Consider the following 13,840-nt stretch of genomic DNA (forward strand, 5'->3'; position numbering starts at 1 on the left):
CAAGGACCAAATGCTCATGTCTGAAGAGGGCATGGAGGGGCTCACTGCAGCCATCTTCCCTGATATGCAGCAACTGCGCAACAGGGCAAAGAAACGACCAGAAAGGCACGTACCAATCCGAGCTGCGCGCATTTGCGTTAACGCAGCACTTCCATTCTCCGTCAGCGTATGAGTATGTACACTCGAAGTTTAATGGAGCCTTCCCAGCAGACCGCACTATACCTTTTTTTTTTATTCAGATACCCTAAAGGCCCTTGAGGGCATTACATAGGGGGGGGGGGGGGGGATAACAACAAGATATTTCAAACACAATTGGAGTGGAAAGGCAATATAGAACACCGTAGTATAGGTTACCGAACACAACAAAAAATAAGGAAGAAAGAAAAAGAATGAAATGCATACAAGATGAAAATAAAGCGGTACAAAGCATATAAATGCACTTACAATGGGTCAAAAGCAAAAATTTTTGTTTTTACTCGACATGCGTATTTAACCTGCGTTTCAAATGGCTTACAAACAAGACATGATCATGTATAGAAGCAATTTCGTTTGTCAGCTTGTTCCAGTGATAAACAGCAAGATAGAGCGGTGATTGACGAAGGAGATTCGTACGCGCAAACATGGGACGCACTTTGAAGGGATGGTCGAGGCGGGGAAAAATTTGTTGCGGGGGTTTTATATGGGATGGAGTAAAGGATCGCGAGGTATTATATAATCTGTGGAAGTGGGAAGAGAACGGTACAGTTCCATCAACGGGTATCCTGGCTTCACAGCGGATTCACTGTCTTTCTTGAAAAAGCCTGCCCACTGGCACACGCAGAATCTGTATTGTACTTTGATTTTCGATGACACGTCAATCAGGAAACCCGTTGAGCTTGTGGGCTAATAAGTGGTTGGATATGGGGACTTTGGGACTGGAATGCATGATGAGAGTCTGCCTGAAGCCAAGAATGGATGTGTGTATACGCTTGTTGGCTTGAACTTGCGACTTAAGTTGCCAGTTGGCTATATTTTAATTGATTCATTGAAGGAAGCAGAGAGGAGGGGGGGGGGGCGAGCTAACAAAATCGTGTATTGAAAAGCTAATGCCAATAGGTGTTGAGGTTGATTCACTGACATTTGATGGCGCGGTATCAAACATCACCAGGGCAAAGTTTCTAGGTGCAGACCTCCGACCATACTCTGAGCACTTTTCAACATGCTTTGAGAACGCGTGCAAACGTAAAAAAAAAAAGGTGTACATAATCGTTGATGCGTGTCACACAGTCAAGATCATCCGTAATTCCTCGGCAAACATCAGTCACTTGTTTGATGGTGACGGCAATTACGTGAAGTGGGCACACATAAAAGCACTTGAAGCACTGCAAAAGAAGGGCTGCGGCTAGGCGATAAGCTGGTGAATGCCCATGTGAAATGGGAAAAGCATAAAATGAAGGCTAGGCTCGCAGTCCAGTTACTAAGTGTGTCAGTTGCTGATGAACTCGAGTTTTGTGAAACTGAACTAAAGTTGCCCGAACTGAAAGGTGCAAGTGGTACTGTAACAGTTATAAGAATTTTTGACCGGCTCTTCGATATGGTCAACACCAGAAATCGTTTCGCCAAGTGGTTCACCGCTTCACCGCTGAGTAAGCCAAATGAACCTTGCTAGAGGTTGTTCTTTTGCAAAGCCAAAACCTACATAATGGGTGTGAAAGACGCGAAAGGGAAACCCATCTTAGAAAGTGCAAAGAAGACTGGTTTTGCTGGCTTCCTCGTGAACACAGAAAGCGCTGAAAAAATATTTGACAAGCTGGTCAGTCAAGGCGATCTCAAGTACATCCTGGCTCACAAAATGAGTCAAGACGACGAATAAACGTCCTTTGGGTGTATTATAGAACGAGGTGGGTACAATAATAACCCGACAGCAGTTCATGGCCTCGTACGAGCGACTTCTGGCGCAAACTGAAGCAAAATCTTCAAGCAGAGGAAACGGCGCCCGAGATATCGCGTCCATTCTGCGTGGCGCAGCAACTCTTCAAGAAAGTATAGGCACAGCTGCGACTGCGGCAAGGTGGTCGCCAGTTTTACAACCAGAGGACCATGATTACACACCGCGTAGGCTATCCTGAGAGCCTGTAATCTTTTATCTGTAGTGCCTTATATGGCAGGCTTTGTTGCCAGAAAGGTGGCCGCGACAAACAGTTGTGACGAATGCCTTGTGGCTCTGCAAGCAGACCAGCAACCACCTCTAGTGAGTCAAAAGTGCCGAGGTGGGCTTGTGTTCCCTTCGCAGGACGTGATCGAGATTTGCCCTGCTGCTGAGAAAGGGTTACGACGACTGCAAGCTGAATGCCCAAATTTGAAATACGTTCATTCAAACTCAAAACACTTGGTTTTGGAGGTTCTGAGCTTGTCTTAAGAAAAGAAATGGTTTTTCAAGCCTCGATGAGCATATCCTTGACTGTGATGCTTTGGACAACAACTTTTATATTCTGTGCAAGAAAGCGGCCGAACTATAAATAAGCATCAGACTCGATCACATGACGAAAGAAACATACAGGGAATTGAGTGCCGGAAAAGTGAGTTCTGCTCTTACGAGGCTGGTTACTTTTAAAAACCAACGATACAGACTTCTCATCGGCGTTCATGGTTGCAAGGAGAACGCCAAAAGAAACCGAATGAAGTTGGTTGCATTGTTATCTGCCATTTAATTTCTTATTATTGACTACTTCCACCTTAGTGCTCGCCATAACCGTTAAAAACCACGGCGGGGAGACGCAGTCAACGTGGCGGGCGCGCTGCGGCTCCCGTTTCCTACCTATGGCAAGATGGCCGCCGCGCCGCGCACGGCCGCCATCTGCCATACCGATGGGTGGTGCGGCTTCACCGCCACCCATTGGTAAATATAAGCGACCTCCACTCCAGCAGTTTTCTTTAAAACTCCTTGGATAGAAAGAGGCCTTGAAAGCTTCGCTTTGAGAACATATTTATTCGAATAAGTCAAACGAAGATGAATTGTGGTAAGCCCGCTGCATGTACGAATACCAAGAACTACTTTAGCTGTTCTCCCCCTCGCCTCACCAATTGTTCTTCGCAAACCGTTTCACCTAGCTAACAGTTTCGTCTGTCGGTATTTTATTGCAGCCCACCATATCACAAAATTGACTAAATCTATTGACTGCATGCGGTAGTAGTCCAATAGTGCTCATGTTAAAGAGACGCATAAGTTGTTGGTATCCAAATTCTGAGGACAGCAGGACATGAAGAATACGACAGCTACTCGAATGCATTGAGAATATTGCCCAATTAAACCTGAGCTAAGAATTATAAAAGTTTATGTAACTGTACCGGCAACAATACTAAGCAACAACGAGAAATATCGAACAGGGCCCGTGCTCCACAAGCAGCATCACTACACTAAAATTGTTCTTGATAACAAAGGCTAACCAAATGTCACGTTGAACACATTGCTATACCGAAGGAGCTCAGCCAATGGCAAATCGAACTAACGAACTAAAAGCTTTTGGAATTCTGCCCTCCGTTTTGAGATAAGTTCTGTTGTAATAGCTACTTAACCACGATACTTTTCAGCCAACATGTATGCGATAACCCCCTTTGAGATTGCGAACGCTTTCGTTCATTCATCCCGCGTGGATAAACCACCATCGTGGGACCCACTAGATCATATACTTACCATCGTGTTGGTAGCTAAAATTATGCTCACGGGGAATTGGTTTCTTGTAGCTTACAAATGGGAATTCCCTAAACTGAGATAAGAAGGGCTGTCGACACAAACAGTGAAATGTCCACGACCCATAAGTGCACCGGCTGCATAGGACACAGAGCCAGCCACGTCACGCGAGCTGCCATTATTAGTTAACAGGACGCGCAAGCTCGCCTCGTTTCATCTTACTGAGATGTGTCCTGCTCGCCAGAAAATGAAACGAAGCACGGTAATCATAACGGGCAAGAGAGGGCCAGCAGCAGCGTCTGCATGAACGTAACAAGGGAGACAGGGCCCAGTTGCGAGAGACCGCGTTACTTCCAGGCAATTAACTTCTCCTGTCTGCAGCAGGCGGCGTTGCACCGTACGTCGTCCAGGGGCGAAGAAAACATCCTCGCGCGCGTTAATAAAGCGCGCGGCATGGGACCATGCTGTGAGCACGTGCGCGAGCAAGCAACAGCATACAAGCAGGCAAGCAAGTAAGCGCGGAAAAGCAAGCAAAGGGAGGAGGCCGGCCGCTGGCTTCTGTGGCATACGAAGCAGCAAATAAGCCGCAAACGCTTGCTCGAGGCACTTTCTCCGCTCCCTGCCAAAGGAAGGGTCGGCTGGACAAACTCAATTAGGACTGGCTTCTTCGCGCCCGCGTGTACTGAGCGCGGAGATCGCAGAGTTCGAAGCGGGCCTGGTGGCCCCCTACGGGGCTCGTGTGTGCGCCCCCCTCACTTTTTTTAAACACTTTGTGCGGTATTCCGTCTTTTTTTTTTCCGTACAGCATTACGACGTTTTTCTTCCTCTTATAACGTTGAATAATAAGTGAAAGCTTGAAGAAAGCTGCCCACAGGCACAGGAAAAGCAGCTGCGTTTAGCTTCGCCAGCGATAGAAAGGTGGCGAGTTGAGAAGAAAAGTTAACGGTCTGCGCACCTATTTTCAGTACCTTTGTATACATCGAACATAAACGTGCATATAGAAGACAGATCACTATTCTGCGCACGGCCCGTCGAAGATTCATTTTTGTTGACTGTAGCAATGCCTAAGCCCAAGAGGCAAGTTTTTTTCTCTTTCTTTCTTTTTTTCTTCTTTTAGGGGAGTGCACTATGCCTTACATTGCTCAACTACTCGGAGCTGGTGCTTGTGGGCACACTCACTTGGGGCTTGAATATACAAACCCACCTGACGTACGCACGCAATAGCGGTTCATAATAACTGGCGCTTGCCAATCGCAGCAGCGAACGGAATGACGAGGAAGGCAACCAAAAAGCTTTCTCAGTTATTCTGTACAACCGCGGATGACAGCGCAGCAGACGTTGTGTACTTGGCCGGCAGTGTACGCAGGTATCGGGGCGTATTAGAGGTATCAGAGTACTATAAGAGCATGCATCAGAGGTATCAAGCACTTATGAACGAAAGTCTTTGTGAATTCGGCCACATGTTCTGGCATATTCCGCTTTGCTTTCAATCGCTCGAAAACCCTATCCTAATGCCTACCGAGCTACTACCTAATTGGCACGTCGGCGCGCGATAACCATTCGTTTGTGAGGAATGATTTCTGATTAGGGTTCCCTGGGCCCGCATTCACATGGCAGTTCATATAGTAAAGCAGTTTGTAAATGTAGGCGCCGGCCAATTATGATTGGGAACCCGTTGTTAGAAAAGGCGGCCTGCCACTTACAAACGGTTCTTAGGAACGAGGAGATACGTGAATTTGTCCCTACGACGGATCGCGCTTTGGGGCATTACGCCAGTGCCTGATGGAACTCGAGACAAGTACTCACCACCGGAGGCGCCAGTCGGATACAGCGTCTCCCTGCTGGGCCTGCCGTCGTCGCTGAACACCACCAGAATGGGCTGCTTGTTCACGTGGCCTTGGTGTCGCTTGGCGAAACGAAGCACGCCGTCCTCCAACCGGCGGCCATGGGCCGTGCGAACCGTCATCAACAGCCCTGCGTAGGCAACGTATATGCACGTCATTCGTTGCCGCTTCGGTGCCGCAGTGTGCTTAACAAAAAGGAAGTGCTGGCTTTTCTTTCTTTCTTCATTTTTTTTGCAAGTGACGCACTGCAGTCTACTTGGTAGTCAGACCTTAAGACAGAATTTCGTAAGGACTTCTTGTTGGGCAAGTTGCTACATAACACCTATGAATGTAGCAAGTAGCAAGTTCAGCTTGCTAGACAACGATGATGCCTAGCTTGCTGGCTTTTGTGTTCATAAATAAAAATGAAAGCGGTAAAACAGTTAAACCTATGTCGCCACTTTGAAAGTGAGGGTTTTAATACGGAACACAAGCAAACCATCACCGCATAAGAAGTCAGTTTCAGAAAGAAACCGCGCTTAAAACGGGACACAGACCAAGAGGGCGCAACACGCCGTGGTTGCTCAGTGGCTATGGTATTAGGCTGCTGAGCACGAGGTTGCGGGATCAAATCCCGGCCACGGCGACCGCGTTTCGATGGGGGCGAAAACACCCGTGTACTTAGATTTAGGTGCATGTTAAAGAACCCCAGGTGGTCGAAATTTTCGGAGTCCTCCACTACCGCGTGCCTCATACTCAGAAAGTGGTTTGGATACATTAAACCCCATAATTTATTTTTTTGACATGACGACGCAGGTCTGTGGCGACTGTATTGCGCCTGTTCGCTCCTGATATATGCACTAGCTCACCTGGTTGTGTTACTACAAGAAATATTGCATGTCCCTTTCTTTTGGAATAAAATGCACGCTGGTAGTGCGTAACCAATGCGAGAGTTGCCTTACAACGCAGCGAACGGCTTGTGTGGACAAATGAACAAATTGTGACACGAGCGGACACGCCCATTTCGCTCGCTTAGCTTACACTTACATGCAGACGTAAATTTAAGCGGCGGTTTCGCAACCAGATTATAGCACCTCTCCCTACTTGAAATTGACGAATTCATATATGAAAGCGCACAACGTCCAGTTCCTTTTCGATTTAATGACAGTCAATTCTTCAGCTATTCATTATTTCCGCGCACTAAACTCAGGCTTAGGGCCAACGCTTTACTCTCGGTCAAGCCCACCGACTTCAACGATGAATAAACGAAAAATTCGAGCGAGCGCGTTCGAGCCAGCTCTTTCACGGAGCCAGACCTCACCTCAAAGCTAATTAAATCATAACAAAGATAAATAAATCCACGCTCGCCAGCTGTTCCACCGCAGCTCGCTCTTCTCTGAAATGAGTCAGCAGCAACAACAAAGAAACAGTGATTAAAAATGCCCAAATTTATTTTCTGCCGAGCAAAGGGTATACTGCAGGCACTACTGTGTTTAATCAAGTGCAAATTGGCTTCAACTATAGAGCTGCTTTCACTACGGAGCTAACAATCACGCCAGCTGCTCCCGCTACATTAATTCTTGCAGAAGAACAACAAAGACGAAAATTATATCGGAGCCCGAATGGCGCCCTATGATTCTTGTGTGGCTCCGCGCATTTCCGGCTTTTTGAGACGTCAGGGCCGAATTAAACAAGGAACACGTCACTTTCCAAACCTTTTCACTGTTCCCATTCCACTAAACGATAACCAGAACTTACGATTTCGACAGCTCTAATGAGGGATTTGTATTTACTTGTAAAAGCATTGATATGTGTTCATGAAAGAGAGAGAGAGAGGGCAGGGATGTTGACCACTCAAGAGTCCGGTTGGCTACCCTACGCTGGGGGAAGGGAGAAAGGGAAGAGAGGGAAGGGGGAGTGAGAGAAGGGGTATAAAGACGAGCAGGGTCGAAGGCGCTCGCACAAGCGAGACCTTCTTAGCAAGCACAAAAGTGTCTTCACTGCCTTCTGAGCCGGTCATCGATGGGACGGTTTTCTAGTATTGTCCTTTCACGCAGAGGACGATTATCTAGTTTCCTGAATGCGTTGGACATAGATTGTTTGTGTGTTTCAAGTTGAGGAGAGCGACACAACAAGTGGTCAGTGTTCTCCAGGCTCCAGGTGTTCTCCATTCCACTTAGTGCAGAATAAGCTTTCGTGTAGGCAGCTCCCGACCACAACCAACACAGAAGAGACGCTTCGCGTCGGTGCAGTCGGACCGGCGGTCCGAGTTGCAGCGAAGGGTTTAGTCTGTGCAGTCTGGTACATGCTGTACTTCACTCAGCTAACGAGAGTGTGCGTGTTAGAATGCGAAGCTGTCTCGCAACGTCGTCCTTGAGAGAGGAATGTGGACTCAGTGGTCTTCCTGGTTTGACGTCCGAGCTGCCTTATCAGCGTCCTCATTTCTAATGGTACTGCAATGGTATCCCCTGAAGAGAGATATACCATGGCCTTTTTCTCTCAAGTGGTGGATAAGTTCCACAATTTCGCACGTCAGCTGATCGTCAGTTCCATATTGCAGAAACAACTGTACACATTGTAAGGCCAGCCTTGAATCGCAGAAGAGTGCCCATTTTCGAGTACTTTCAGCATTTATCACATGAAGTGCAACGCGGAGAGCCGCGAGCTCTGTAGCTCTAGACATGATATTGGAAGCCTTGAACCACTGGATTATTCCCATTATTAGTAAAACTACAACGCCACCGGAGCTGGTTGTTGTAGTTGAGCCATCAGTATAGACGTGTGTGCAGTCGCTGTATTTCTCGTACAAGAGGAGTAAACTAAGTTGCTTGAGTGAAGATGGCGGTAAGTCCAACTTTTTCCGAATCCCTGAGATTGTTAGGTGTACTTGAGTACGGCTCACACTTCATGGAGGAATCGAATGTCTTGCCGAAGGTGCGTAACCTGACCTGAGAGAGGCGCGGTGCGCGAAGACAGTGCACTGAATGTCATGTGGGGCATTCCTACTGGGAAACTTGCGAGCAGGTGGGTAGGGGTCCGGGCGATGTGTTTTACTTGCCCAGTCATTGTGTCAATGGTAATGTGCGTTCTAATAGTGTAATCTTGAGCTATTGCAATCACTTCTTTCGTTGGCGCGCTCCGCGGTAGGCCAAGGCTTATCTTGAGGGCTTGGGCTTCGTTGCCTTGGGTTGCATTAAGAGTTAGTTTTGCAGGTGTTGGAGATGACCGGTAGGCTGTACCACAGGAATCCAATAAAGAGGACCCTGTACAGTTGAAGCATAGATTGTATTGACACTCCCCAGGTCTCTCCTGCTAGGAAGTGAAACACATGGCAAATTCCCTTAAGACGCTTTCTCGTATAATTCACATGAGTGGCCCAGGAAAGATTTTTGTCCATGACCACCCCCAAAAATCTGGGACTAGCGCCCGCTTAGTTTCTGCCGTTTTCGACTGCGTTTCCCTGCTCTTGGAACCCATTCTGTAACCCTAATGGTCCAACGGTTATCTAACCGGCGCATTACATGACCTGCCCAGCTCCACCTTTTTTCTTGATGTCAATCAGAATATCGTCTATACCCGTTTGCTCGCTGATCCAAACCACTCTCTGTCTCTTAACGTTCTCGAAGGTAGGATGATGTTAAAGTGCCTGCCTCCTGAAGCCGCGCGCGAAGCTGCAGTCGCGTAACACCCGACGTCCAAATACAAATGTCGTCGGCACAGATGCATGCGGTGCATGGAAGGATATCGACGAGTCCAATGAGTGTGACACTGAAGGGCGTTGGGCTCAGTACTGCAGCTTGAGGTACCCCACGGTTACTGTAATGCTGGGAGGTTGGGCCATCCTCGGTAAGTATGAAAAAATCTCAGTTCCCTTCCATTCTGTGAAAAAGGATGACCAGCGAAGATGTGTATGTGGGCTCCTTAATGGCGAACTGCATCTCCGCAGCGGACCCATACGTGGGCCGATCCCGAAGATAGTGCAATACCGGGTCGGCCCGCGGCGGAGGTGAAGCAGGCGTTAAGCATTCCCCATACGTCGGCCGATCCCGAAGATAGTGCAATGCCGGGCCGACCCGCGGCGCAGGTGCAGTTCGTCATTAAGGGGCCCACCTACACAGCTTCGCTGGTCATTCTTCTTCACAGAGTGGAAGGGCACTGAGTTTTTTGCTTACCACTCCAACGACACGAAAATTTTCTTGGGCGGTAGAGGCATACAGCTTCGCTGTAAACGGATCTCTTATGCAGATAGCTACTAATATATAAATAGATCTTGCCACCAAGTCCTACTGCTTATAGCGTGCTGAAAATTGCTTCGTGTGTTACGTTATCGTATACTCGTTTAACATCCAGAAACCGGGCAGCATATAATCGTTTGCAGGAATTCTGGTGCTCGACGTACGTCACTAAGTCGATAATGTTTCTATGCAAGAGCGGCCGCGCCTGAAACCGGCCATTGAGTCTGGATATACCTGGAAATGTTCGAGGTACCATTCTAGCCGTGTTAGAACCGTCCTTTTCATTGGTTTTCCAATGCAATTGGCAAGCTCAATCGGTCGGTATGATGTAATGTCTGCAGGCGACTTGCCAGGCTTGAGCAGTGGAATTAGACGACTCGTCGTCCATTCCTGGGGAACTGTACCTGTCTGCCAGGAGCTGTTGAGCAAGAGCGGGAGCACTTTGTGAGCCTCATCGTCAAGATTACACAGGGCACGGTAAGTTATACCGTCGGGTCCTAGCGATAAAGAATGCTTACACAAGGCAAGTGCACCTTTAAGTTCGTACATAGGGAAAGGACTGTCCATGCGGGAGTGGCGTGAAATCACTGAGTGGTCGAGCGTCGACGTTCCAGCGGATCTAGTTTCGCCAGCAATCCTCCTGCAGAAATCGTCAGCGACGTCTATCTCTCTGCATTGTTGGTGAAGAGCCAAAGACTTCAATGGATGGCGCTACTGAGGGGTTCCACGGAGACCACGAACAGTTCTCCATATGTGAGACAAAAGTTTTCTTGAAACCAAAGACTCGAAGAACGATGTCTATCTTTGCGATGCAAGTTTGTCCATGCGACGCTGAATTTTCTTTTGAGTTCTTCTGGCCAACCTCAAGTCATATAGAGACTCTGTAAGCCTGTATCTTCTCTCTGCACGGTGACGAATTGCACGAAGGTTCTCCAGCTCATTGTCGTATTCGGTGCGTGTAGACGTTTTCGGAAGGGAATGCGTAGTAGCCTCTAGGGCACCCTTCATAGTGTTGTCTAGGCTAGAGGACAAGCCATCACGAGAGCCGTCTTCAACAATTTATTTGAACATCTGCCTGTTGATACATTGGGTGACGTCAGCTAACTTGGAGTCCGACATCCCTTCAATCCTAGGATAAGTGTGTAACTGGTCGCTTCCTCATGTTTCTATATCCGAAAACCACCTGACTTTTCAAGTGAAGGAGCGTGAAACAAAGGTGAGGTCCAGGCAGCTACTGTATACGGTTCCACGAGGAAAGGTGGGGCGGCTTCGATCATTTATCAAACACAGTTCTTGTTCAGAGGTAAATGACCCTAATTTGCTGCACCTAGAGTTTATCTTAGATATTTTCCAGAGATAGTGGCGGGCATTAAAATTTCTAGCCATCACGCATGGCCGCGGAGTCGCTGTCATGATTCACCATAACCACTCGCAGTCCAGCCGACTTGAGGGCGATATGTGGGCTCTACTACTGTGAAAGTAAGCTTGCCTTTCTTCACTGTCAGACATACGTATTGGTTTTCTTGGTCAGGTGACACTGGATCATGGCCATACGTAAGATCACATCGCATGAAAACGATATCTTGTGCATTCTCCGTGTGTGGTGCACATGACGCGCTCATACCCGGACAGTCTGACGTGAGCTGATAAGGGGCCGCAGATGACGATGGTGGGAAACTGGTTCATGAACCCAAACTGTCGAAAGTCCGACATGCGTGACTTAAGTCCTCTGACGTTCCACTGAAATATCGACGCATTCCGGACTTCGTCCCGAAACGACGGTTGCTGGCAAGCCATGATTTCAATCAAAGGCTGCAAGTACTGGACTCAAAGTGTCCAGCACCTGTAGCGCGCTTTGCGCAACGAAGGTTTAACGTTTTTAAGTATAACGCGAATGGCATTCATGAGAGACAGCGAAATGTTGATGACCTGGAGATCATCAGCCAACATCGCATCAACAGTTGCCAAAGCCGTAGAGGTCGGTGCGTTTTGAGGTAACTCCGCAGCGCGTTGTGCCCTCGGTAGCTCAGGCCATTCTTCAGGACGGGCGAGTCTTTGTTTGTTTGCAAAGTATTAGTCTTGGTGATGCAATGCGCTGATGCGGCAACCCTTCTGACGGAAGATTGCGTGTCGCTATCTGCAGCTGCGGTTTTTCGTGAACATTTTAGTTGTCGATGCCGACGTCACGGAAGAGTAGCAGTATCCTCCCGATGCGTTGAATTGTCCCGAACCATTTGTATGAAGATCATGAATTCCTTCCGCACCCGCGGGCTACCCTTTCATGAGGCCTTGTAAGCAATACTGCACTTAGGGTACTTTAGAGCATCTGTAAGGCAGGCGACTTCTGAATGGGACTTAAGAGCACCGCGGGCACACAACGTTCTTCACGCAGACACACTTTATGTTGCCAATCTTGTAACACTTGAAGCGATGGAGGGGCTTCGACACGAAGGGTCATACTGGATGACGGACATGTCCTACCTTGACGTGGGAAGGAAGACTGTCTCCTTTAGACGAAACCTTCACGTACAATGTTTCCCAGTATGGAAATATCCGTAATGAACGTGCCTTCTGTCGTTGGTTTGATCAGTATTGGCAACTCGCCATTCGCGATGGCAACGTCAACGCCATAAATGGCGCCCGCAGTACCATCGCCACTTGTAGGGATTACTACTGATCGCACCTTCACCATGCCAATCTCAGTTACAATACGTAGGCCTTTAGGGCGCTTCAGTGCAACACGTCAACTGCCAGGACATTTTTGTGCGAGTTTATTCTCACGTCTTAATTATCATTTAGCGCAATTTTCTCGAGCATCCGAAGAGAGGATATGCATGTTTAGGAACCGCAAATTGGTCGCCGGGTCAAGGGACATGAACAGCACAGTGTGCAGCCAGCGCTGCGGTGCACTCTTCCTGGTAGAAGCACTTGCCGACGAAGATGCTTGCAGTAGTGTTCTATTTGCTGCTTTACTCATGACGACTTTGAACTCATCATCCGACGAGTCGTAGCTGTCCGAGCATAACTCAGTGGCCGCGCTGTCTGTATCACTTGATGCGCTTCCACGTTTCCTGGACGTTATCCGACCTGACGGCTGCGCACCAGGACGGTCCTCGAAGTTCTCTTCATCCATTGCCGCAAGATCGGGCAGCTCCAAGAAGTGTAGAGAAAGAAAGCGAAAAAGCAGACAGACAATTACAGGCGTTCTATCAAAGAACCCCTTCGTCTTCCTCATCATGTGTTCATGAAAACACGCCTATGGCTGGCAGCTCACATAAACCAACAATAAAATTAGGAAACAAAGAGCAATGCAGTTTCTCTTAACCGGCGGAAGGCATAAGTACTCGTGATTTTGCCCCGCATGAAAAAGGGCGGGAGAAAAATAAATAGCAGAACTCCCCTTTATTGATTGCTTCCAAGCGGCGAAGATGGAAATAGAACAAATAAAAGAAACAGTAATTGATTGCCTTGAGCACCATAAAAGGCAAATAAACAACGCAATAAAAAGAAAGATCCTCAGCACGGGAGCCCACCCACTGGCAGCCGCGCGTACCTCGAGGAGAGAATATACGCGGCCTGGCAAGACGCGCCTGCCTTAATGTTCTCAATTTGTCGGAGCGCACAACACGCAGTACAGTTCGATCGGGCTTCCGGACGTTCCCTGGAGCGCCATCCGCAGGAAGGAGGGCTGGTGCTACTGCTGCTGCTGAGGTGAACAGCTTCGCGCATTAATTGTGCCTCGCGCACAAGGAGACGCCGGAGGTAGGTACGCGGCTGAATCGAGAGAAGGAGGAGGAAGAAGGGCGAACAACTGCGAGGACCGTACATGAAGTGCACGAAGAACGAACACCCACGTACACGCGCACACACGCGCGCACGCGCGCACACAGATAAGCAAACGAACGAAAGAAATCAAACACCTAATGCTGCAAGAAACACTGACGTCCAGCGGAGACCATCTTTAAAGAAAAAAAGAGCAAATATGCGCTTCCAACACACATGTTGCAATCTGTGAAGCGAAGCACTCGTAAAACGGTTAAATAAATGTATTACAACTAAAGGCGATGCGTTCAATGTTATTTACTTTCATCCTATGCATCGAGTAATTTAAC

The 13,840-nt window shown here is 48.2% G+C and overlaps 1 protein-coding gene across 1 annotated transcript in view; it reads right to left on the reverse strand.

Annotated features, from left to right (window-relative positions):
- LOC142576192 (bone morphogenetic protein 4-like) overlaps positions 1–13,840 on the reverse strand; it is a 341,586-nt gene that overhangs the window by 55,582 nt on the left and 272,164 nt on the right. Inside the window, exon 5 of the mRNA XM_075686206.1 lies at positions 5,477–5,644. Within this exon, the coding sequence (XP_075542321.1) occupies positions 5,477–5,644 (168 nt within the window). The remainder of the gene's footprint in view (positions 1–5,476; positions 5,645–13,840) is intronic.

Source organism: Dermacentor variabilis, chromosome 1 (genome assembly GCF_050947875.1).
Source record: "Dermacentor variabilis isolate Ectoservices chromosome 1, ASM5094787v1, whole genome shotgun sequence".
NCBI lineage: Eukaryota > Metazoa > Arthropoda > Arachnida > Ixodida > Ixodidae > Dermacentor > Dermacentor variabilis.